Source organism: Salvelinus fontinalis, chromosome 18 (assembly GCF_029448725.1).
Source record: "Salvelinus fontinalis isolate EN_2023a chromosome 18, ASM2944872v1, whole genome shotgun sequence".
Taxonomy (NCBI): domain Eukaryota; kingdom Metazoa; phylum Chordata; class Actinopteri; order Salmoniformes; family Salmonidae; genus Salvelinus; species Salvelinus fontinalis.
In genome coordinates, this window is record NC_074682.1 from 50206189 (window position 1) to 50233857 (window position 27669).

Below are 27669 nucleotides of genomic sequence, written 5' to 3' on the forward strand. Positions count from 1 at the left end.
TGATGCTTTGGATTGGATTTTTTTCAATCTGCTGGATATTTTTTTTTCCCAGTGTAAGTGCATCTCCCTGCATTTCAATGGAGTCACGAGTGCATCTTGTATCTCAATATTAGATGTGGTATACAGTAGTAAGCTACCTCCAGAAAACCAGTGTGGAAATAGGAAGCAGGAGGGTTCTCAAATCATAGAAGACTAAGGAATTTCATTACCCAAATGTATCGTACGAAGCTGCCAGGAAATTGCGATGTGAGTGACCATTTAGGGAAAAACATATTTCATTAGCAAATGAATGGCCGGAGTAGGACAGCCTTGGCATCTTTGCTGAGTTGGATGAAGAAGAAGTCAGAAAAAATGTGTTGTAAATGGCCAGTGCTGATAAAAGGCACGCTGGCCATATTTAATACTAGATTGCTCTAATTAAAGTATTTGATATCCTGAGTCCGGCAACACCACCACCCAGTGACTATTAATAGTCCTGGCTTGTGCTTCATGGAGAGCAATAATTCTGGGTAATTTTATTAATAAAATAATTTCTCTTTCTTTCCCCCCTGCTATGCCTCGACCACATTTATATATTAGCACCTTGCTTGCCCCAACACACTGTCCCGCAATGAATCACTTTAAAAATGCATGAATCCTTTGTCGCTCTCCCTCTCCCCCTATTTTTTCCCTTTCTCTCTCTCCCCCTCTTTTCCCCCTTTCTCTCCTCCTCTTTTTTCCCCTTCTCTCCTCCTCTTTTTTCTCCATTTCTCTCTCTCCTTCTAGCTCGTTCTTTTGAGCTCATCTTTGCTTGGTCGGTTTGTCTGTCTGTCTGTCTGTCTGTCTATCCATCTGTCTGTCCATCTGTTTCTCCATCTTCACTCCGCCGCCACCCCCCCCCCCCTCTCTCTCACCCTCTCTCCTCCTCTCATTCTCTCTCTAAGTCTGACTAAGTCCCATAATGGATCCTGGCTGAAGAGATAGACTGCTGTCCCCTAAGAGAAATAATACAGAGGCAGACAGAGGGATTCCAACACCGCCTTCATAAGGAAAACCATTCAGATTGGAGTTCAAAATATGAAGATCAATTGCAAATGACTGAATTCAAGCAGACATGGGTGTGCAGTAAAATGTATACAAGAACCATCCCTATTTCTTTTGCAGTTAGCCTCAAAATTCCATCTGATTTGATAGGATAGCACGTCTTATCCTTTCCAATCCTAACTTGTCATACAAATCAAATCACAATCAACTCACACGTAAGACATGAATCATGTCTACAGCAAAAAACTTAAAATGTAATGTTAGTGTTCTTCCCCTAAACACACAAAAAAACTTTCAAATTCTTACCTTTCCAACGTAGAGAGGTTCTGTGCCTGTGTACTCCTCCACCACAAAGAACTGGTTCCACACCCATCCCCTCTTCACTCGTTCATGGGACATGAGCTCCTGCTCCTTAGTTTCTCCCTTGGCCATGCCACTAGTCCTCTCCGACCATCCACAACTACAGCAATGCAAAAGCCAAAGGGCCGTCAACAGGCTACATGCTCCCAGTCTCCAAGAGGGAGCCATTTTGGAAAATCCTGCTTGGCTCTACATGTGACGGGGATTTCCAAAGAGGTGAAAAGAGTCCTCAAACCGGCAATGTTGAAGAAATTAAACCCAGAGGCCAACCAAAATCTCTGTTCTAGGACACTTGAATTAATCCACAAGATTCTTAAGTATTCTATTGTCTTAAATAGTTCTATTGTCTTAAATAGTTCCACCTCAGGACACAGGGCATGCCATGGCACATCATGACTCAGTGAATTTAGACAGGCTACAGAAGGTTTGTTCTCTGTGCAGAAGAAACTTGGCAAATCATTTTGAACCGGCCTTATCTTTCCCATGTAATCTTCTCCATCGGGTTTTTCCCTGACTTATCTCACCCGTCTACACTGGTATCAAATTCATTCGGGTAACAGAGATGTGTTTTGTTACTGTACAAGTGAAAACTGCATTCAAGATTTCAAAGACAAACTTTCCCATATGTTCTAAGGCAGCTTCATTCTTTCAATCTTTACCACAAGTATTGTGGTGAAGGGAGTGGGCCTGATAATGATTTTTTTTAACTCCCTGAGAATTAAAATTGACACTTTCCATCCATACGTGGTCATTTACTTGATTCCAATACATTAATTTGGGAAATCATTTAATGGATAGGGTCCTTCAAAAAGATCATGGGACCGATAACCATTGAAACGGCATTTGTATAATTGTCAAGGACAATGTGGGTTTTACCTGGTATGACAAGGTTCAAATCTTACAGAAACCCATAGTGAGATACCCAAGGCTATCTCCAAACTATTGGAACTGATTTTCACTAAAATGCTTAGTTATCTTTCACAATATCTTTGTTCTGTATTTTCTAACTCATTAGCAATGGATTTCAAAGAAAAGTGGATCATTCTGATACTCGGGTCCTCAGATCAAAAGGTTCTCTCCAGGTCCAGGATCCTAGGGTTGTGTGTATGGTCCAGCTGCCGTCTCTTGTCACTTCATTCCAGTATTAGAGAACAGTATCCTTCAGGAGACTCCATTGGCTCAGATCTTATTTTGTTCCATAATTCTTCTGGATGATTCAGGCAGTGAGAGGACCCCCATAAAGTGCTGAGAGTAGTGGCAAAACCTGCAAAAGACCAGAAAGAATAGCATAGGTTACCATCACATTTTCCTGTAGAACAGAGATGGCATCCATCACTGGTTGGGCTTTAACACTGCAGGGTCTTTCATCACACAGTATATGAAATTGTATACATTTTCCAAACACGCACTGGAAACAAAACGTGTTCAAGCCTGAACTCATTTATCTTTTTATTAGCTCTTCACAACTCGAGCCACAATAATGAAAATGTGTTTGTTTTTCTTCGGATTATCTGGAGCGAACTGTTTTCAGCTGGTCTGCTGTTGTGTTCGACAAGAAACCCGAACAATGTGCTCTAAGAGCGATGGCGCAGTACTGTACGAGGGCAGAGAGCGCCAGGTGTGTGGAGGGGAGGATGCTGCAGAATAGAGGGAAGAGAGAAAGAGAGGGATGGTTCTTCTTCATGAGCCAGGCCACTAGCATCTGTCTGCTTTAGTCCGGCCAACCAAGCGGCCCTAACCCCGGCCAGCTGATTAATTGCATGAGGGAACACTAATTGGATAAAAGTATTAATTCAATCCATCACGGCAACAGCCCCCTAATGCCTCAAACAAACACTGCTGAGAGAGGCGGGAGTAGATAAGAGGCGGTACGTTGCTGTGAGGTGATGCGGCGAGGCGGGAGTAGATAAGATGCGGTGCTTTGCGGCGAGGCGTTACGAAGAAAGTAGATAAGAGGCGGTGCATTGCGGCGAGGTGGTGCGTTGCGGGAGTAGATAAGAGGCGGTGCGTTGCGGTGAGGCGGGAGTAGATACGAGGTGGTGCGTTGCGGGAGTAGATAAGAGGCGGTGCGTTGCGGTGAGGCGGGAGTAGATAAGAGGCGGTGCGTTGCTGTGAGACGGTGCATTGCTGTGAGGCGGGAGTAGATAGGAGGCAGTGCGTTGCTGCGAGGCGGGAGTAGATAAGAGGCGGTGTGTTGCTGTGAGGCGGGAGTAGATAAGAGGCGGTGCGTTGCGGCGAGCCTGCATCGCAGGAAAAGGTTGCGATTAATGGGCTTTGTGAAACCTTTAGAACGGGCAAAAAATAAATTTTAGTGTGTCTGTGGTGTCACCACCTCAAGGCGAAGAGATTGCAGCACCAGTGGGAGGAAGATGTCGAGGAAAGCTGTTTCGAGCTGCTTCAGGACAGCAGTTGTTTAACCTACTGTGCCTTTGTGCTAGCTGGGTGAAGCTCTCCAATATTTCGATGCCTACAAGCTATTTTTTTTTTTGTTTCTGTAAAATTATTCAAATTCAGACTGAGGTCAAACGAACACTGTGCATGGTATTTGCAATTGAGCTCTGTGAATGAAGCCAAAGAATAGGAAGTAGGAAAGCATAGTTTTAAAGGCCTCTCGGTTTTGAGGCAGAGTTTTGAGGCAGGGTTTTGTGGCAGGGCTTTGTGGCAGGCTTTGTGGCAGGGCTTTGAGGCAGGGCATTGAGGCAGGGCATTGAGGCAGGGCATTGTTGCAGGGTTTTGAGGCAGGGTTTTGAGGCAGGGCTTTGAGGCAGGGCTTTGAGGCAGGGCTTTGAGGCAGGGTTTTGAGGCAGGGTTTTGAGGCAGGGCTTTGAGGCAGGGCTTTGAGGCAGAGTTTTGAGGCAGAGTTTTGAGGCAGGGTTTTGAGGCAGGGTTTTGAGGCAGGGTTTTGAGGCAGGGTTTTGAGATAGGGTTTTGCATCGCATTTGTGCAGCAATGTAGGTATGAGACACTCTCCCTGAACACATATTGAACTCTAAAATGTAAATTCCAACATGGCCTTGAATAACAATGACCAAGTTGTGTAAGGAGAACACAATCATATATACCTGTAGATATTGTATACAAAGTACAACATCTGCGAAGTGTGAACATACGGTATATTTACATAATCAGATACCACTCTGATATATACAGCCCAACCATGAATAAAATGCATGGCATCATGGCAGACTGCACAATTGAGTTGTTAGATGCTTTCCATTTGATTGTGTCATGTATTTGGTTGTGAAAAGCTGTGATCTGATAGCTTTGTTTTCAGTCTTGTATAATACTGAGTACTAGCAGCACTACCGTGTGTCCCTCAGTCTTGTATAATACTGAGTACTAGCAGCACTACCGTGTGTCCCTCAGTCTTGTATAATACTGAGTACCAGCAGCACTACCGTTTGTCCCTCAGTCTTGTATAATACTGAGTACTAGCAGCACTACCGTTTGTCCCTCAGTCTTGTATAATACTGAGTACTAGCAGCACTACCGTGTGTCCCTCAGTCTTGTATAATACTGAGTACTAGAGACACTACCGTGTGTCCCTCAGTCTTGTATAATACTGAGTACTAGCAGCACTACCGTTTGTCCCTCAGTCTTGTATAATACTGAGTACTAGAGACACTACCGTGTGTCCCTCAGTCTTGTATAATACTGAGTACTAGAGACACTACCGTTTGTCCCTCAGTCTTGTATAATACTGAGTACTAGAGACACTACCGTGTGTCCCTCAGTCTTGTATAATACTGAGTACTAGAGACACTACCGTTTGTCCCTCAGTCTTGTATAATACTGAGTACTAGAGACACTACCGTGTGTCCCTCAGTCTTGTATAATACTGAGTACTAGCAGCACTACCGTGTGTCCCTCAGTCTTGTATAATACTGAGTACTAGCAGCACTACCGTGTGTCCCTCAGTCTTGTATAATACTGAGTACCAGCAGCACTACCGTTTGTCCCTCAGTCTTGTATAATACTGAGTACTAGAGACACTACCGTTTGTCCCTCAGTCTTGTATAATACTGAGTACTAGAGACACTACCGTGTGTCCCTCAGTCTTGTATAATACTGAGTACTAGAGACACTACCGTTTGTCCCTCAGTCTTGTATAATACTGAGTACTAGCAGCACTACCGTGTGTCCCTCAGTCTTGTATAATACTGAGTACTAGCAGCACTACCGTTTGTCCCTCAGTCTTGTATAATACTGAGTACTAGAGACACTACCGTTTGTCCCTCAGTCTTGTATAATACTGAGTACTAGAGACACTACCGTTTGTCCCTCAGTCTTGTATAATACTGAGTACTAGAGACACTACCGTTTGTCCCTCAGTCTTGTATAATACTGAGTACTAGCAGCACTACCGTTTGTCCCTCAGTCTTGTATAATACTGAGTACTAGAGACACTACCGTTTGTCCCTCAGTCTTGTATAATACTGAGTACTAGAGACACTACCGTTTGTCCCTCAGTCTTGTATAATACTGAGTACCAGCAGCACTACCGTTTGTCCCTCAGTCTTGTATAATACTGAGTACTAGCAGCACTACCGTTTGTCCCTCAGTCTTGTATAATACTGAGTACTAGCAGCACTACCGTTTGTCCCTCAGTCTTGTATAATACTGAGTACTAGCAGCACTACCGTTTGTCCCTCAGTCTTGTATAATACTGAGTACTAGAGACACTACCGTGTGTCCCTCAGTCTTGTATAATACTGAGTACTAGAGACACTACCGTGTGTCCTTCAGTCTTGTATAATACTGAGTACTAGAGACACTACCGTGTGTCCCTCAGTCTTGTATAATACTGAGTACTAGCAGCACTACCGTGTGTCCCTCAGTCTTGTATAATACTGAGTACTAGCAGCACTACCGTGTGTCCCTCAGTCTTGTATAATACTGAGTACTAGAGACACTACCGTTTGTCCCTCAGTCTTGTATAATACTGAGTACTAGCAGCACTACCGTTTGTCCCTCAGTCTTGTATAATACTGAGTACTAGCAGCACTACCGTTTGTCCCTCAGTCTTGTATAATACTGAGTACTAGAGACACTACCGTGTGTCCCTCAGTCTTGTATAATACTGAGTACTAGAGACACTACCGTTTGTCCCTCAGTCTTGTATAATACTGAGTACTAGAGACACTACCGTTTGTCCCTCAGTCTTGTATAATACTGAGTACTAGAGACACTACCGTTTGTCCCTCAGTCTTGTATAATACTGAGTACTAGAGACACTACCGTGTGTCCCTCAGTCTTGTATAATACTGAGTACTAGCAGCACTACCGTGTGTCCCTCAGTCTTGTATAATACTGAGTACTAGAGACACTACCGTGTGTCCCTCAGTCTTGTATAATACTGAGTACTAGCAGCACTACCGTTTGTCCCTCAGTCTTGTATAATACTGAGTACTAGAGACACTACCGTTTGTCCCTCAGTCTTGTATAATACTGAGTACTAGCAGCACTACCGTTTGTCCCTCAGTCTTGTATAATACTGAGTACTAGCAGCACTACCGTTTGTCCCTCAGTCTTGTATAATACTGAGTACTAGAGACACTACCGTTTGTCCCTCAGTCTTGTATAATACTGAGTACTAGAGACACTACCGTTTGTCCCTCAGTCTTGTATAATACTGAGTACTAGAGACACTACCGTTTGTCCCTCAGTCTTGTATAATACTGAGTACTAGCAGCACTACCGTTTGTCCCTCAGTCTTGTATAATACTGAGTACTAGCAGCACTACCGTTTGTCCCTCAGTCTTGTATAATACTGAGTACTAGAGACACTACCGTTTGTCCCTCAGTCTTGTATAATACTGAGTACTAGAGACACTACCGTGTGTCCTTCAGTCTTGTATAATACTGAGTACTAGAGACACTACCGTGTGTCCCTCAGTCTTGTATAATACTGAGTACTAGCAGCACTACCGTGTGTCCCTCAGTCTTGCATCTATGAATTATTGTGATGTTAAAAGGTTATGACGTGTGACATTTAGAGGAAGAAGCGGCAAAGATGACTCAAGTCACAATTCAACATGACTTTTTGATCCAATGGAAAAACCTTGACATCTAGGAGGGAAAAAACTAAATTAGAAATAAATAGAATAAGAAAAAAATAAATGCAATGAAAGGAGAAGATTAAATCCAATTTAATATGGTAAAATTAATCATTTACATCGTTCACATTGAACAAAAGTCGGCCAAAATATCCTTGCAAGTCTTTTTGCTCGACTTTAATTGATCCAAAATATAATTTTTCATGTCTCCAATTAGACTCGTATGTTTTAGCTAAAGAGCTGACTTCAAAGTTAAAGTCGTTGTTTATTCCTTTCCGCCTCAAAGGCAAACGGCTTGGGGAGAAAACCCCAGATTAAATCATTTTTTGCCTATCTACGCTTACCCTGCCCCTTTAACTCTAGATATTTTAACTGTGTGCTTGGCAGTGCGTATATGATTAATTAGAAACCATTTGTATCAAAAACTTTTCTGGGTGAACATACAGCTCTGAAGTTGCTCTCTAACCGAAACATTTGCTTGACTCCAAACCAAGCCGCTTGGCATTTCAAAACAGCAACCAGACTGCCAAATCCTTGTTTTTCTAGCTCACTCTGGGAATTTCATTAAGTGCGTATGCATTTACTCTTAATGAGGTCCAAAAAAAGTATAAAACCCTAATGAGTTGGAGAGAGAGGGAAAGCGCACGATAGAGAGAAGTCTCGTTCTCTATCGCAACTTGGCCACACAAGAGAGGTCGTGGAAGCTCGTTGCTAGTAGCCGGGCTAATTAGCGCTGAGTCAATTAAAGACATTCCAAGCAGGGGCAAGCCAGCTAGCCGATACAGTACAGTCGCAAGGCATCTCTTTCACCCCAAAAGCTATTAGCAAGCTCTGCAGTCATTCGTGAAATTTTAGGGCAGTGGATTGATTCTTAAACATGGCTGCTGTTTCACATCAGTGGTCGTGCCCAGAGCAGGCCCCCTGACAGCTGGCAAGCGGCAGACGACGGACTGGGAGACTGATCACTGCAAAGTGATGGGCGTGGGGCCAGTGACCGGGCGACAGGCCCTCTCAGTCACTCCCCCCCACCCCTCCATTACGCCTATCAGCTCTCGCTTTCTCTCAGTCCCTCTCATCCTTCTCTTCTCATCCTTCTCTTCTCTCACTTTGTCATCTTTCTCACAATTATCCTCTTCTTCTACTCTCTCCACCTCCCCATATCATCCTCTTCACCTACTACTGTATTCACCTCCCCATTCCGTCCTCTTCTCCTACTATCTCCTCTTCTTCTACTGTCTCCACCTCCCATCTCCTCCTCTTCACCTCCCCATCTCATCCTCCTCTTCTCCTACTGTCTCCACCTCCCCATCTCATCCTCTTCTCCTACTGTCTCCACCTCCCCATCTCATCCTCCTCTTCTCCAACTGTCTCCAACTCCACATCTCATCATCCTCTTCTCCTACTATCTTCACTTCCCCATCTCATCCTCCTCTTCTCCTACTGTCTCCACGTCCCCATCTCAGTCTCCACGTCCCCATCTCAACCTCTTCTCCCACTCTCTCCTCCCACTTCCTCTTCCTCTTCTCCCACAGTCTCCACCTCTCCCTCAGTCTCCTCCTCTCTACCTCTCCCTCTGGTTTTCTTCTAATATCATTCCATACTCTTCCTCTCTCCGCCTCTGCAGCTGAAGCCTACTATGGTGGTTTAATAGAACACTTTAATAGTAAAAACTCATCCTTACTTCTTATCCTGCTAACTTTTAACAGTCTATCCCTTTCTAACTCTCACTTTCTTAGTCTCTCCCACTTAGCTACTTTACCTCAGTTACATTTCTCTCCCTACGTCTCCCTTTGACTCCTTTTATCTCAATTTATCTCCATTTCACTCCCCACGTCTCCCTTTCCCTCCCCACGTCTCCCTTTCCCTCCCCACGGCTCCCTTTCCCTCCCCACGGCTCCCTTTCCCTCCCCACGGCTCCCTTTCCCTCCCCACGGCTCCCTTTCCCTCCCCACGGCTCCCTTTCCCTCCCCACGGCTCCCTTTCCCTCCCCACGGCTCCCTTTCCCTCCCCACGGCTCCCTTCCACCCCTACGGCTCCCTTTCTCTCCCTACGGCTCCCTTTCTCTCCCTTTCTCTCCCTACGGCTCCCTTTCTCTCCCTACGGCTCCCTTTCTCTCCCTACGGCTCCCTTTCTCTCCCTTTCTCTCCCTACGGCTCCCTTTCTCTCCCTACGTCTCCCTTTCTCTCCCTACGGCTCCCTTTCTCTCCCTTTCACTCCCTACGTCTCCCTTTCTCTCCCTACGGCTCCCATTCACTCCCTAACTCATCCATTCTCCCCCTACGTCTCCCAACCTCTCCCTACGTCTCCCTACGGCTCCCAACCTCTCCCTACGGCTCCCAACCTCTCCCTACGGCTCCCAACCTCTCCCTACGGCACCCAACCTCTCCCTACGGCACCCAACCTCTCCCTACGGCACCCAACCTCTCCCTACGGCACCCAACCTCTCCCTACGGCACCCAACCTCTCCCTACGGCACCCAACCTCTCCCTACGGCACCCAACCTCTCCCTACGGCACCCAACCTCTCCCTACGGCTCCCAACCTCTCCCTACGGCTCCCAACCTCTCCCTACGGCTCCCTTTCTCTCCCTACGTCTCCCTTTCAATCCCTACGGCTCCCTTTCAATCCCTACGGCTCCCTTTCAATCCCTACGGCTCCCTTTCAATCCCTACGGCTCCCTTTCAATCCCTACGGCTCCCTTTCTCTCCCTTCCTCTCCCAACCTCTCCCTACGGCTCCCTTCCTCTATCTACGTCTCTGTTTGATGGTGCGTGTATCTGATGGTCAGTCTCAGCGGAGGGAGAGAGCAGCAGACTGAGGGTCCGCCACTCAACATACCTCTGCTCTCCCTTTCCTCCACTGGCCAAAAAGGGACACCTTCTTCCAGATGATGGCAAAACTCAAGTTGAACCACATCATTTCTACCTCATGTACAAATTCATGTTGTAACGCCAATGAACAGAGAAAGTTAAATATTCCTCCATATTAAAAAAGACCCAAGCTGCTAAGAACAACTCAAGCATATGGATAGACCTTCCTACTCATTCATTACAGCTGCACTGCTGGTTGTAGCGCTGAGCGGAAATAGGAAGAATGCACATTTTATTGCTTATGAAAGTGTTGATTACAAAGTGCTGAGTAAGAACTTGAAACTCACTCATAAAAACAGCAGCTCTTCGCTGTATTCATTGACAGACTCTCTAGTTTTAAAAGTTTTGAAAACTCACAGTATCAACTTTGCTGTAGTTTTATTTTCTGCCAGCTACGTTACTGCAGACACAGTCATCTGAGCCATCCAATTGGCCAGTGGTAGGCCTATAGTGCAATTGATTTGCACTCTGGGCCCGCCGGGAAAGCAGAGTTTTTACCTTCAGACACATGAAATGGTTCAAAATGGAAATGCATTGCGAGACAACTTTTTTTTTTAAACAGGAACTCAATGTTTTTTTTTTACAGAAGTGTTTGAGATCGACTAAAAATGCTTTGGAGATCAACCAGTTGATTGACCGGTTGGTTACCGTGTCTTTAAGCACACGTCTGACATCCCTAGTGTCACTGCAATTTCACCACATCGCTCCTTTAATTAACAACGTGTCATTTCAGGGAGACAAGAAATAGACTGAATTGATTACAATCTAAGGGGGAGGGGGTGAGGGATTATGTTCGGAAGCTAATAGCTAATAGTTATCACATAACCCTCCTTTAACCCCCCCTCTCCTTCCTCCTGTGTTTTTTATATTACTCATTTTGATTCGTCCACCGATTAAGTATCTGCTCAACACTGTCCCTAGACGTCCCCCATACCCTCCTCCCTCGCTTTCCACCCCCCCCATCTCGTATCAGATGGATGAAAGCGATCATCAAAGCAGGACCCACAGTCTGCTTATTCAAGTGAGCCCTGCCGCCAGAGTCAAATCCCCTTTGCCATGCTTATTAAAAAAGCCTATTTTGTCATCTCCAGTCCTAATTTGTCACAGTTGCTTGGGTTCCGTGGCCATGGTGTTGAGGAGAAAAACCACTGCTTTGGCGTGAAATGTTTGTGGTCTCACTTTATCTGGAGTTTTAATGGGTAGTCTAATTCAAGATTGACAGAGAAAGAGTGGGTTGTGAGTTCAGTAGACTGAAAACATAACAATTGTGCTCACACAAGGAGCATTAGAACTGTGGTGGAATAATTTACTACTTTTCATAACAGTTTTAAAGCATTTCCATGAAAGTAAACAAGTAATGTAATTTCATGGAAAAACAGCTTACCTTTAAATGTGTTTATTTTAAAAAGGCTTGCCTAGGACACCAACACCTATGCATTGTGGATAGGTAATGACAGAATAGACTAGAATATCCATATCTACCTAGATCAAAGAGAGTATTTGCTAAAAGCATCTTCTGGATCATCATATTGTGTAAATGTGTTTTCAAGTCTCTTCAGCTACACACAAAAATGTACTAATTTAACACACAAGATCATTTGGATGCACTCGTTGTAAAAACATTCCTCTCAAAATACAGAATTTGAGAAAATATCTAATTATGCATTCAAAACATCTCCAGACACCACACTGAAACATTTGATCTCATGAATTACTAAAATCCCATTGATGTTACGATATCCAGACATTGACTGCATCCAGACTGCAATGCTCCAGCGACTATTATTGTTAGAACCTTCACCTTGTGAAAGACATTCTGCATCCAAAAGACCCAGTGTCCTATTGGCAGGGCCAGCTCTAGTCTTTTGGGGGCCCTGTGCGAGAATTTGGCATGGGGCGGAGAAAAATGTTTGCTGTTTTAAAACACATTCCCTGAAATTCTACAAATGTTTTTATGACTGATGTTATGTTAATTTGACATCTGACTGAGAATGACTAACACAAACAAATGGGTGCCTCCTGTCGGTCAGGGCTTGTTCAGTATTCAGCCATGATTACTACATGTTTAGATAGCTGGCTAGATTTGTAAAGGCAGTCATTGTTGTTCTCCCCCTTAGACGAGGAGGAGCATGGATAGGACCAAGATGCGGATTGAGGGAAATAAGCCATCTTTTAATGACAACAGCAAACAAGACACTACAAAACTACAAAACAACAAATGTGACTAACCTTCAACCGTCCTGTGAGGACACAGGAACAAACACCCACAAAACCCCAGTGAAACCCTGGCTGCCTTAGTATGACTCTCAATTAGAGACAAACGATACACACCTGTCTCTAATTGAGAATCATACCAGGCCGAACACAAAACCCAACCTAGAAATACAAAACATAGACTGCCCACCCAAAACACACGCCCTGACCATAAACACATACAAAAACAACATAAAACAGGTCAGGACCATTACAAGATTAAATAAGAATCTAAAAATTGTTAGCTGACATGGTTAATTGAGTGAATGTCAGTGACTGACATAAGAGAAAAACTGCTGATGCAAAATCAAATTTCGAAATTGCACCTTGTGTATTCTATTATTCCAATTATAATCACTAAGTTGTGTGTGTGTGTATATATATTTATATACACATATACATGCACACACTCAGCAAAAAAAGAAACGTCCCTTTTTCAGGACCCTGTCTTTCAAAGATAATTTGTAAAAATCCAAATAACTTCACAGATCTTCATTGTAAAGGGTTTAAGCACTGTTTCCCATGCTTGTTCAATGAACCATAAACAATTATTGAACATGCACCTGTGGAACGGTCATTAAGACACTAACAGCTTACAGACAGTAGGCAATTTAGATCACACTTATGAAAACTTAGGACACTAAAGAGGCTTTTCTACTGACTCTGAAAAACACCAAAAGAAAGATGCCCAGGGTCGCTGCTCATCTGCGTGAACGTGCCTTAGGCATGCTGCAAGGAGGCATGAGGACTGCAATGTGGCCAGGGCAATACATTTCAATGTCCGTACTGTGAAATGCCTAAGACAGCGCTACAGGGAGACAGGACGAACAGCTGATCGTCCTCGCAGTGGCAGACCACATGTAACAACACCTGCACAGGATCGGTGCATCCAAACATCACACCTACTGGACAGGGACAGGATGGCAACAACTACAGAGTTACACCAGGAACGCACAATCCCTCCCTCAGTGCTCAGACTGTCTGCAATAGGCTGAGAGAGGCTGCACTGAGGGCTTGTAGGTCTGTTGTAAGGCAGGTTCTCACCAGACATCACCGGCAACAACGTCGCCTATGAACACAAACCCACCGTCACTGGACCAGACAGGACTGGCAAAAAGTGCTCTTCACTGACGAGTCGCGGTTTTGTCTCACCAGGGGTGATGGTCGGATTCGCGTTTATCGTTGAAAGAATGAGTGTTACACCGAGGCCTGTACTCTGGAGCGGGATCGATTTGGAGGTGGAGGGTCCGTTATGGTCGGGGGCGGTGTGTCACAGCATCATCGGACTGTGCTTGTTGGCATTGCAGGCAATCTCAACACTGTGCGTTACAGGGAAGACAACAACTCCCTCATGGTATCTTTCCTGCAGGCTCATCCTGACATGACCCTCCAGCATGACAATTCCACCAGCCATACTGCTCGTTCTGTGCGTGACTTCCTGCAAGACAGGAATGTCAGTGTTCTGCGATGGTCAGCGAAGAGCCCGGATCTCAATCCCATTGAGCATGTCCTGGGACCTGTTGGATGGGTGAGGGTGAGGTCTATGACCATTCCACCCAGAAATGTCCGGGAACTTGCAGGTGCCTTGGTGGGGTAACATTTCACAGCAAGAACTGGCAAATCTGTTGCAGTCCATAAGGAGGAGATGCATTGCAGTACTTTATGCAGCTGGTGGCCAGACCAGATACTGACTGTTACTTTTGATTTTGACCCCCCCTTTGTTCAGGGACACATTATTCAATTTATGTTAGTCAAATGTCTGTGGAACCTGTTCAGTTTATGCCTCAGTTCTTGAATCTTATGTTCATACAAATATTTACACATGTTAAGTTTGCTGAAAATAAACGCAGTTGACAGTGAGGACGTTTCTTTTTTTTGCTGAGTTTATGTATACACACACAGTTTGGACACACCTACTCATTCAAGGGATTTTCTTTATTTTTACTATGATAGTCCCACTAAGCTTAATCCAGATGGGATTGCATATTGCTGCAGAATGCTGTGGTAGACATGCTGGTTAAGTGTGCCTTGAATTCTAAATCACAGACAGTGTCACCAGCAAAGCCATCACATCACCATCACATCTCCTCCTCCATGCTTCACGGTGGAAACCACACATGCGGAGATCATCCGTTCACCTACACTGCATCTCACAAAGACAAGGCGGTGGGAACCAAAAATCTCAAATTGGGACTCATCAGACCAAAGCACAGATTTCCACCGGTCTAAGGTCCATTGCTCGTGTTTCTTGGCCCAAGCAAGTCTCTTCTCATTATTGGTGTCCTTTAGTAGTGGTTTCTTTGAAGCAATTTGACCATGAAGGCCTGACTCACTCAGTTTCTTCTGAACAGTTGATGTTGAGATGTGTCTGTTACTTGAACTTTGTGAAACATTTATTTGGGCTGCAATCTGAGGTGCAGTTAATTACCGATTTCTGAGGCTGGTAACTCTAATGAACGTATCCTACAAATGAACTTTTAACAAGGCACACCTGTTAATTTAAATGAATTCCAGGTGACTACTGTACCTCATGATAGTGGTTGAGAGAATGCCAAGAGTGTGCAAAGCTGTCATCAAGACAAAGGGTGGCTACTTTGAATAATCTCAAATATAACATATTTTGATTTGTTTAACCCTTTTTGGTTACTACATGATTCCATATGTGTTATTCACTATTATTCTACAATATACACTACAGTTCAACGGTTTGGGGTCACTTAGAAATGTCCTTGTTTTTGAAAGAAAAGCAATATTTTTGTTCATTAAAATAACATCAAATTGATCAGAAATGCAGTGTAAACATTGTTAATGTTGTAAATGACTATTGGAGCTGGAAACGGCAGATTTTTTTATGGAATATCTACATAGGCGTACAGAGGCCCATTATCAGCAACCATCACTCCTGTGTTCCAATGACACGTTGTGTTAGCTAATCCAAGTGTATCTTTTTAAAAAGGCTAATTGATCATTAGAAAGCTATTTTGCAATTATGTTAGCACAGCTGAAAACTTTTGTCCTGATTAAAGAAGCAATAAATCTGGCCTTCTTTAGACTAGTTGAGTATCTGGAGCATCAGCATTTGTGGGTTTGATTACAGGCTCAAAATGGTCAGAAACAAAGACTTTCTTCTGAAACTCGTTAGTCTATTCTTGTTCTGAAAAATGAAGGCTATTCCATGGGAGAAATTGCCAAGAAACTGAAGATCTCATACAACGATGTGTACTACTCCCTTCACAGAACAGCGCAAACTGGCTCTAACCAGAATAGAAAGACGAGTGGGAAGCCCTGGTGCACAACTGAGCAAGAGGACAAGTACATTAGAGTGTCTAGTTTGAGAAACAGACACCTCACTAGACCTCAACTGGCAGCTTCATTAAATAGTACCCACAAAACACCAGTCTCAACGTCAACAGTGAAGAGGTGACTCCGGGATGCTGGCCTTCTAGGCAGAGTTGCAAAGAAAAAGCCATATCTCATACTGGCCAACAAAAAGAACAGATTAAGATGGGCAAAAGAACAGACACTGGACAGAGGTACTCTGCCTAGAAGGCCAGCATCCCGGAGTTGCCTCTTCACTGTTGACGTTGAGACTGTTGTTTTGTGGGCTACAATTTTCCAGTTACAACATTAACAATGTCTACACTGTATTTCTGATGAATTAGATGTTATTTTAATGAACAAAAAATGTGCTTTTCTTTCAAAACCAAGGACATTTCTAAGTGACCCAAAACATTTAAACAGTACTGTATACACAGTACCAGTCAAAAGTTGACACCACTACTCATTCAAATCAAATGTATTTATATAGCCCTTCTTACATCAGCTGATATCTCAAAGTGCTGTACAGAAACCCAGCATAAAACCCCAAACAGCAAGCAATGCAGGTGTAGAAGCACGATGGCTAGGAAAAACTCCCTAGAAAGGCCAAAACCTAGGAAGAAACCTAGAGAGGAACCAGGCTATGAGGGGTGGCCAGTCCTCATTCAAGGGTTTTTCTTTATTTTTACTATTTTCTACATTGTAGATTAATAGCGAAGACATAAAAACTATGAAATAACATATATGGAATCATGCAGTAACCAAAAAAAGTGTTAAATAAATCAAAATATATTTGATATTTGAGCTTCTTTAAATTAGCCAACCTTTGCCTTGATGACAGTTTTGCACACTCTTGACATTCTCTCAACCAGCTTCATGAGGTAGTCACCTGGAATGCAGGCTAGCGGTCGCGGGCCCTAAGTGACCGCTTATGCCGTGTGTGCCTGGAACCGGCCCTGCCTATTTGCTAAGTCAATGATATGCAGCTGGCTGAAACTGGAGACTAGCATCCACATTGACACACACAAGGTAGCCAGGGAAAAACTGTCCAAAGAACGCTGAAGACCGTTGCCTCATATTAAGCCCTGTGTTTACTTACGGGATATAATGAGAGGTGACATATATTGTCAGAGCCTTGCTAAAGCTGGTAGCCTAATTACATTAATTGCTGCTTTCCACCCCCACTCACTCTCTCTACCTCTTTTCTCCCCTCTCCTCTCTCACTCCCTCCCTCCCTCCAGTACAGGCATGGCCCTGCAAAGCTCTTCAAAATCTGTCCACAGCAGAAAACTGCATCCCTGCCTTTCTCTCTCTGTCTTCAAATCAAATCAAATTGTAATTGTCACATGTGCTGAATACAACAGGTGTAGACCTTACTGTGAAAAGCTTACTTACAAGCCCTAAACAACAATGCCATTAATTAAAAAATAATAAGAATAAGAATAAAAACTAAAAGTAACAAATAATTAAAACAAATAATTAGAGCAGCAGTAAAATAACAATAACATCCCTGCCTTTCTTTCTCTGTGTCTTCATCCCTGCCTTTCTCTCTCTTTATCCCTGCCTTTCTCCATCTTCATCAGTCCCTCTCCCTCAATTTTTGTCTCACTCTTCTATGCCCTCTTCTTTTTGGTCATCTCCCCCTCTCCCCCTGTACAGACAGCCCCCTGACTACTGGCTGGCTGCACATGCCACACTGCCCACCACCGTGGCGCAGGCACGCACATGGGGCGCCCGCACTGCCAGCTGCGCAATTACTCAATCGTTCATCTCACGGGTGGCTGGCACACTGGAAGCCCCGGCTTTGGTCAATAATCAGGGGGTGCGAGAAAGCAGGAAGAGCAGGGAGAGCTGGTGAAGCTCTGAGGCTGGCCTGGCCAGAACGCTCACTGACTCTGACAGACAGAGGACGTACAAAGCAGCTGACAGCTGTCGGTACACATGGTCCCAGAACAGCAGAAAAGCATGGCTATCTGCTAGTTTCATCACTGTTGGAGAGTCAGTTCCTGTGAGCTCAGGTTCTTTGGCTCGTAAGGGGTCGAGGATAGGGCCAGGGGTTTGTCAGAGCTGATCCCAAACCTCTTGGGCAGAGGATTAGCCGAGCGGGTCACTCCGGGCCGAGGAAAAAGCTTGGCCACGTGCAATGTGCCTCCTCCAGTGTGATCCAACATCCACAAGCCACGGCAAGTCTCTGAGGAGGACCTCATTACATCATTAACCATCATCACTCAGGCGTGGACTGTCAAGTGATGGATGCTAAGCTAATCACACAACAGCAGGGGCATAATCAGTATTTTGCTACAATGTTGAGCCTCCTCCATCCGCATATACAGTCCTAACCATATGCATTTGGACACTGAAGCTAAAAAATTATTATTTGTCTATATTCTCCAGCTTGCTAAGCATGTCTTGGGGGTACGATCTTTGACCCTCTTAACTTCTCACTTACTATTCACGATTCATTCAGGATTATCCGTAACCATGGTAGCATCCACATTCATGTAGAAGTCTTTAAAAACATGATATTCTTATTGACAATGAAAGTGACTCAATATGACACAATACATTATTTACCATTGATTTCTATTGGGCACAAAAAGTTCTGAAACACAACCAAAACGAACTGCAAATGAATCCAACAAGTTTGTAGAGTCACAAGCTTGATGTAGTCATTGCATGCTAGGAATATGGGACCAAATACAAAACTTTTGACTACTAACTTTATTTATAAGAATCTTTAGAAGAATCTTTAGAGACGTCAGTAATTTTGAACTCCACATTTTTTGAGAAAAGAAGATTACTTGTTAAACAAAATCTATGAGTATTTGAGTTAGTATAAAATAAATCTCCCATTTTTTTGGGAGCACAGAATATAGTTCAGTATTTGCATTATTTATTTTATGCACTCATTATTACAAATCTTTATCAAGGGTGTCAATAATTTAAGATCCCAGTGCATCTTCCTCCATGTGAAGAAGTCATAGGTATTTGGACAAATTCACTTACAGTGTATCAGAGTAGTCAAAAGTTTAGTATTTGGTCCCATATTACTTGCATACAATGACAACGTCAAGCTTGTGCCATTAAGAGAAATGTAGCCTTTTTTTTTTTTTTTATAAAATTTTTATCCCATTTTCTCCCCAATTTTCGTGGTATCCAATTGCTAGTAATTACTACCTTGTCTCATCGCTACAACTCCCGTACGGGCTCGGGAGAGACGAAGGTCGAAAGCCATGCGTCCTCCGAAGTACAACCCAACCAGCAGTACTGCTTCTTAACACAGCGCGCCTCCAACCCGGAAGCCAGCCACACCAATGTGTCGGAGGAAACACCGTGTACCTGGCCCCCCTTGGCTGGCGCGCACTGCGCCCGGCCCGCCACAGGAGTCGCTGGAGCGCGATGAGACAAGGATATCCCTACCGGGCAAACCCTCCCTACCCCGGACGACGCTATGCCAATTGTGCGTCGCCCCACGGACCTCCCGGTCGCGGCCGGCTGCGACAGAGCCTGGGCGCGAACCCAGAGACTCTGGTGGCGCAGTTAGCACTGCGATGCAGTGCCCTAGACCACTGCGCCACCCGGGAGGCCTACTATTTTTTTTTTTTTAACTACTAATGGACCAATCTCGGTTCAATTATTGGAACTCCATTTCATTCGTTATTTTCTAAACGTAATGCACAGTTTCTCTAGAGACAAAATCAGATCAAGTCCAAACTGTGCAGTGTAGTAGAGAGTTGTAGTTTCCAACTGACCAATATTCTACACTGAACTAAAATATGAACGGAACATGCAACAATTTCTAAGATTTTACTAAGTTACAGTTGATATAAGGAAATCAGTCAATTTAAATGAATTCATTAGGCTTATAATCTATGGATATCACATGACTGGGAATATAGATGTGCATCTGTTGGTCACAGATACATATTTTTTTTTAAAGTAGAGGCATGGATCAGAAAACCAGTCAGTATCTGGTGCGACCACCATTTGCCTCAAGCAGCGCAATACATCTCCTTCTCATAGAGTTGATCAAACTGTTGATTGTGGCCTGTGGAATGTTGTACCACTCCTCTTCAATGGCTGTGCAAAGTTGCTGGTTATTGGCGGGAATTGGAATACGCTGTCGTACACGTTGATCCAGAGCATTCCAAACGTGCTCAATGGGTGACATGGCTGGTGAGTATGCAGGCCATGGATGAACTGGGATATGTTCAGCTTCCAGGAGATGTACAGATCCTTGCGACATCGGGCTGTGAATCATCATGCTGAAACATGAGGTGATGGTGGAGGATGATAGAACAACAATGCATCTCAGGATCTCGTCACGGTATCTTTGTGCATTCAAATTGCCATCTATAAAATGCACTTGTGTTCGTTGTCTGTAGCTTATTCTTGCCCATACCATAACCCCACCGCCACCATGGGGCACTGTGTTCCCAACACTAACATCAGCAAAACGCTCGTCATCTGCACAGTGCAGTTGAAACCGGGATTCATCTGTGAAAAGCACACTTCTCCAGCATGCCAGTGGTCATTGAAGGTGAGCATTTGCCCACTGAAGTCATTTACAACGCCAAACTGCAGGCAGGTCAAGACCCTGATGAGGACAACGAGTTTCCCTGAGACGGTTTCTTGATAGTTTGTGCAAAAATTCTTCACTTGTGCAAACCCACACTTTTATCAGCTGTCCGGGTGGCTGGTCTCAGACGATCCCGCAGGTGAAGAAGCCGGATGTGGAGGTCCTGGGCTTGCGTGATTACACGTGGCTATGCGGTTGTGAGGCCCCTTGGACGTACTGCCAAATTCTCAAAAAAAAACGTTGGAGGCGGCATATGGTAGAGAAATTAACATAACATTTAAGAGCTCTGGTGGACATTCCTGCAGTCAGCATGCCAATTGCAGGCTACCTCGAAACTTGTGGTCATTGTGTTGTGTGACAAAACTTCACATTTTAGTGGTCTTTTATTGTCCCCAGCAATTTTTGTTCAGTATACATAGTTTAATGAACGTGGTAATTAACTACAATGACCATAATCCATTGTGCACCTATTTGTCTGGTCTATGTGGCTCCGCAGACACGAAGGGGAAGAGATTTGATTTGATTAGGATCTCTTTTAGTCCTCATTTGGACAAATTTTCCAAGAGTCCTTAAACATTAAAACACAATCAGATGCGATCACATTTTCACACATAACTAACAGTCATATTACACTGCCATAGTGACCAGATAAATACTCTGACAAGAAAGAAGAATGTGCGATCAAGAGGGATAGAGAGCAGTTGCTTTGCGAGGTGTCTCTGCCTGAAAATATATGATCTAAGTAATTGATAGTTGTTATTCAGCAGTGCTAAAAGTATGTTTTATTTATTTTGAAGAACTACAAATATGGTGTCTGACAAATTTTGTCAGGCAGCAGCTGCAGCACTATATCGATAAGATGACTTGAAATGAAAAAGTACTCAAATATTATTTTTGTATATATAAACTGTTTTTTTAAAGTAATGTAAATAAATTATGGTTAAGTGATAAGCAGTAATTGGCAGTTACTACATGTACCATCATGGGACTTGTATTAATTGTTTTATTCTGTTGTTACAGCATTCAATCCACATAAAAAATAAATTTTTAAAAATCCTACCGAAATCTGAGATTATTTTTTAATAATCAAACTAAAACCAGACCGAGCTCAAAAAGCACTAATCACTCAGCACTAGTTTTGCCCAAACATGAGCAGCAGGTAGCCTAGCGGTTAGAGATGTGAACCAGTTTGAATACCATGTCTGACAAGGAAAAAAATCTGTCAGGAAGTGAGCTGGCAACCAGAGGCTTGTGACTCTACAAACTCTTTGGATGCATTTGTGATTTGTTTTGTGTTATGTTTTGCCCAATAGTAACTGAATGGTGAATGATGACTGTAGTAATTTTCTTTCTAAGTGAGTAGATAAGATGTTTCTGAACACTTCTAAAGTCATCTTGATAATGCCATGAGTAAGAAAAATCATGAAGGAATCATGAATAATAATGAGTGAGATGCCAGTCAGAGGCCATAACAAAACATGGTAACCTCATTGAACATGTCACCCTCCCTAGGAGAGGGGGTGTATTGTCGAAAATGTATTGTTAAAACGAGAGGCTGCCTGGATCTTTACATTTTAAGACCCTTGTTCCCTTCGGTCTCAACGTAGACTTTGATCTGAAGCCATTCTTGTGATTTTGCTATTCATTGTAAATGTTTGAAGGCCTATGTAGCCAAATTGTATCTATGATCATATGCTATCCATTCATGTTCTTTGTATGTTATTTCTATATCTAAGAATTAACCAATGATATCAGGCCATAACCGGCCATGATTACAGACACCTGTGTGACACTATATAAACTAGTGAATCGCAGTGTTTGTCATTATACCTTGATGAAGACAGTTTGTCTGTCGAAACGTCGGATATTAGGTTCTTAAATTATTGCATCTGAGCAGCTCTCATTTTCTTTTTCAAAACCTCTCAGCAGGGGAGATTAGTATTGGGGGGTATGATCTTTGTGCCTGTGTAATCTTCTCACTCATCATTCTTCACAATTCATTTATGATTACCCATAATCATGGTACAGTAGCATCCACATTAATGTAGAAGTGTCTTCTATTCATCTTCTATTCTTACTTACAATAAAAGTGACTCCAAATTCAGTTCCATTTGATTAAGATTAAGATTAGATTAAGATTACTTTATTTGTCAATTGTACACAAGGTCCAAAGGAAATTTGACTTCTGCTTTATCCCAACTTCTCAGAAAGACTCGCATAACAGGTTGGAGCAGTCATTTTGGGGGGTTAAGTGCCTTGCTCAAGGCAATAGCATCTAGGATTTGATACCATGATGGTTCCCAGCTCACTTCACAACAGCTTTTTTCCTCGTCAGACCTGGGATTCTAACCAGTTCGCCTCTCTGACTGCTAGGCTACCTGCTGCCCCTGTTTGGGAAAAACATAACCCAAAACACATCTAACGAGTTTGTAGTCACACAAGCCTGATGTAGTAATATGGGACCAAATAAACTTTTGGCTACTTTCATTCACTAGGAATGAATTTTTCCAGTGGTGGAAAAATAACTCAATTGTCTTACTTGAGTAAAAGTAAAGATACCTTAATAGAAAATGACAAGCAAAAGTGAAAGTCACACAATAAAATCCTACTTGAGTAAGTCTACAAGTATTTGGTTTAAATGTAATTGCTAAAATATATAAATACATTTCAAATTCCTTATGTTAAGCAAACCAGACGGCACCATTTTCTTGTTGTTTTTTATTTACCAATAGCCAGGGGCACGTTCCAACACTCACACTGTTTAGTGAGTCCGCCAGATCAGAGCCAGTAGAACCAGAGATGTACTCCTGATAAGTGTGAGAATTAGACCATTTTCCTGTCCGGCTAAGCATTCAAAATTACTTTTGGGTGTCAGGAAAAATGTATGGAGTAAAAAGTACATTTTCTTTAGGAAAGTAGTGAATTAAAAGTAAACGTTGTCAAGAATATAAATAGTAAAGTACAGATACCCCCCAAAAAAGTAATTAAGGAGTTTTTCAAGTATTTTTACTTAAGTACTTTACACCACTGAATTCTTTCAAGTATTTTGACTTCTTCAAATGGGGATACTGTACATAAAAAATTTCCTTTCTAAATGGTAAAACAGATACTGTTAGTATGAAAATACCCTCAAATAAAAGCTGACATCATGTAGTGTCGCTGAATATGAAACATCTAAAATCTAAACTGCTGGAGTATAGAGCCAATTAAAAAATGTAGCTTCACTGTCCAAATATATATGCAGGGGCGTGTAGCCCACTGACCCTGTGTACTCAAACAGCTTCAAGTGCTTTGTTTTCCATTGCAAAGTGATAGTTCAGTGATTTGATGTATTAAGATACTCGTTTCCTTACCTTGAAAACAGTCTATGGACAAGGAGAGACCTTAATCTACACTTTGGTTTTGTTAAAATGGCACTAAATGCTAATATTAGTAGTCCAAAACCGCATGCAATTCAATCGCTGAACTATGCCTTTATATTATCTCACGGTTTATTCTTAAAGATATGCTGAAGAGTTACACAACCAGGCCACAAAGCCACTGAGTCTGAAAGCGTGCTAATTGGGTGTTTTCATGCACACTACGTATTGACACTTAGTCAACGCATTATCACAGAACATCGTAAAATAGACAAATAACTTTGTGTACACTACACGTTTTTATAAATTCCAATTTGTAGCTAACGTTAGATAGGCTAGGGGTTATGGGTTAAGGTTAAGGGTTAAGGTTAGGGGTAGGGAACACAACAGCTAAGCAGTTAAAATTAGTAAGTAGTTGCAAAGTTTCTAATTAGCTAAAATGCAAAAGTTGATCATGTGATTCTAACACGCAACGTTTGGGTTGCCTGACCTTTGCGTTATATCCTCCCCGACCAACCTCCCTCCTATCATTTCAGTCTTATCTAACATACTGCTTTTATCAGTGATTGAAATGCACTGCATACCAAATTGTGTGGTGGACATGAACAAAAAAATCAGCTTTTTAGTATGTCTGTCACAAATTCCACAAGAAGTAATTTGTGTCTACTTCACAATAATTTGTGATAGTGTGATGTCAAAGTACTTCTACTGACCCACATGAGAAATAGCAAGAATCTTAGCCCCAAACAAGTTATTCAATTAGTTAAGAATGCTTAACATGAAACAAGAAACCAAAATATAAATGGGGGAAAATGTATTGTATTGGCAAAACACAAAACCCAGGACTCGTTTAATTTTTTTCATTTTCTCATTAAAGAAATATGCGACTTACTTATTTCTATCGTCAGATAGTTTTTTTACGACGGTCATTAGAATGTTTTTGTTTATAATCATGTTATGTAAAGTCTCTAATCTTTTAATATATTCAGGCCAATAAACATTTTATGAGGACTTCAGAAGCACAACCATCTCATGCGTTTCCTTTATTGCTGTACAAATCCAGATATAATATCTTGAGACAAAATAAATATTTTCTCAAGAAATTCGCTGCCCCCCTTTTGCCCTCAGAACAGCCTAAATTTGTCAGGGCATGGACTATACAAGGTGTCGAAAGCATTCCACAGGGATGGCCCATTTTGGCTCCAAAGCTTCCCACAGTTGTCTCAAGTTGTCTGGATGTCCTTTGGGTGGTGGACAATTCTTGATACATACGGAAAACCCAGCAGTGTTGCAGATTTTGACACAAACCGGTGTGCCTGGCACCTACTACCATACCCATTCAAAGGCACTTCAATCTTTTGTCTTGCCCATTCACCCTCTGAATGGCGCACATACACAATCCATGTGTCAATTGTTTCAAGGCTTAAAAATTATTCTGTAACCTGTCTCCTCCTCTTCATCTACACTGATTGAAATGGATTTAACTGAAATCAATAAGGGATCATAGCTTTCACCTGGATTCACCTGGTCAGTCTGTCATGGAAAGAGCATACTCTAGAACAGTGGAGAGTGTGGGTGAGTTATGTCACAGCGAGAGAGTTCTTCATGTTTTGTACACTCAGTGTATACTGTAACAAAACAAACAGTAGGCCATGTACACAAACATTAAGAACACCTGCTTTTTCCATGACAGACTGACCAGGGGCGTTGTCCACCACTACAACCCTGATATTCAGACCACCAAAGCAACAGGGACTTGGGAAAATAACAAAAGCACCTAACCAATGACAGACAAAGCTACAAAACTTCACTGCATCAGTGTGAGAAGACAAGTGGGAGCCCTGAATGACTTCCGAAGGTCTCGCTGTCTGGGAAGAGAAGCAACACCTTGGCTCTGATTTGAACACTTCATCATCAATCCCATTGTTGACCATTTATTTCTCTTGGAGGCTGCCTCCCCACTTCCCCCCTGCTCTCTCTTACAGTGCAGTTCATTTTCCCTGTGACAGCGGCACAGCTGGAATGCTTTCATTCCACCGCCATACATCCTGGGCCCAAGCCTCTGCGCACTAAGCCATAAGATTCCCATTAGACTGGGCAGTGGTCAGAGGAGGCCAGACTCCCAGTGTGTGTGAACCCTCAACCTCCTGATGTGTCAGAGCTACCTCCCTACCTCCCCGCCACCTCCCTACCTCCCCAAGTCCAGGTAAGCACACACCCTGGGTGGCCATTAGATTCCCATGAAGAAGACCACGGGAGAAAGGAGAAAAGGAAGCCCCATCCCAAGTTAGGTATTATGATGGTGAATTGGTTCCGCTGCACATCTGATTGAGTGAAAGGTTGAATGAAACCTAAAGAAAAAAAAGCTTGTTTCGACATTTAGAGAAATGAATGTGCAGTTTTAAGAAAGGTCAACCTGGTCAACCTTGTCGAGTGCAATACAGTCCTGAGGTTCATGATAGGAGACAATAACACTATTTCAATTGTCTTGAAAAAAGTTACATGTTTTCCCATGATATGGTATATAGATTTTTTTTTTACACGTGTGTAATGGATGGCTATGATAACATTGCCAGTCCCGCCCTGAGATCTGAAGTACTGTAATTGGTATCAACAGTGCTTCCAGAGCAGTGGTTTCCCAACCTTTCTCACTTACAGTAGCACCGCGCAGAGTACCCCGAAGTACCCCCTCATGGTCATTTTATCAGTAGGCCTGTGGTCTCATGGTTCTTCTCAAGGACCCCCTGTGGATAGGCCAAGTACCCCCAGGGGTCCTAGTACCACTGGTTGGGAACCACTGTTGTAGAGTATGTTTGATTATCTTGGCGTGAGTTCAAATCCCAGGTCTGCCGTGGACTGCTTAACGGCCTATACATGGACCACGAATGGTTTTGCTGAAGATTTACAGTATCTTAATTTGATCACTCTTCAAAACCCACATTAGTTATATTAAACCCACACGGTTATATTAACAGTATTGCACTTTTCATGTAGCTTACTTTTGGCCAGCTAATAGCTTAACCACCGAACAAGCAACATTATGGACTAAACGTTCAAATCCTGTTGCTGCAGGATTATTTTGCTGCAACAATATTGGTCAAATTAAGATCCTACACATCTGTACATGAATATACTGTAGTTTCGTATTGATGGCAGCAGCTGGAATTGAACCCACGTTCCCAGCGTTGCGAGTACCATGCTCTACCAACTCAGCCACACAGCTAAAGTTGAAAATGTGTAGATCATATGAGGACACTGCAGCTGATTTCACAGGTTAGCCTCATCATCACAAAACACACTTCCTCATCATCCCAGAGAGCCTTTTTGCAAATCAATAATTGGCTGACTGACCAACCACTGGCTACTAGAGACTACGTTACAAATATAAAGAGCTCCCTACAAGAGCACTGCTTTTTTCTCCACAGTCTTATAAATATTTTGACAATCCCAACCCAATTCTAACAAGACTCCAGGGAAAGCAGAAGAAAATATGTAGAGATTGCAGCCCTGGAATGTGTGGCAGCTAGGGAAAACCACCAGTAGCCTCCTTGAAAAGAAACTCAGAGATCTACATGGCAAGATAAATAGTTCAGTCGCCAAATATGAACCAGAGAGGAAGTCGTTATTACAGTATAACATAGAACTCAGATTTGTTCCTTGCCAACTGTCGGGGAGTCTGACAATGTCAAGAGCAGTCGTTAAAACAGATGGTCTACGCGACAGATACCACAAACTCACACGGCAAACAAATAGGTAACGAAGCCTCTTCCGCCCTTTAGGTGTCACATCCCCAGAGTTCACATTAGAAATCACTGTGTGTGTCGCCAATGGCACCCAATTCCCTGTATATAGT

The 27669-nt window shown here is 43.0% G+C and overlaps 1 protein-coding gene across 5 annotated transcripts in view; it reads right to left on the bottom strand.

Moving 5' to 3' along the window:
* The window catches only part of LOC129815701 (cadherin-22-like), a 265152-nt gene that overhangs the window by 147249 nt on the left and 90234 nt on the right, over positions 1–27669 (bottom strand). For all 5 annotated transcript variants that reach the window (XM_055869744.1, XM_055869742.1, XM_055869741.1 and 2 more), the window contains one exon: positions 1330–2647. In XM_055869744.1, coding sequence (XP_055725719.1) covers positions 1330–1551 — 222 coding nt within the window. In that variant the 5' untranslated portion in view covers positions 1552–2647. The remainder of the gene's footprint in view (positions 1–1329; positions 2648–27669) is intronic.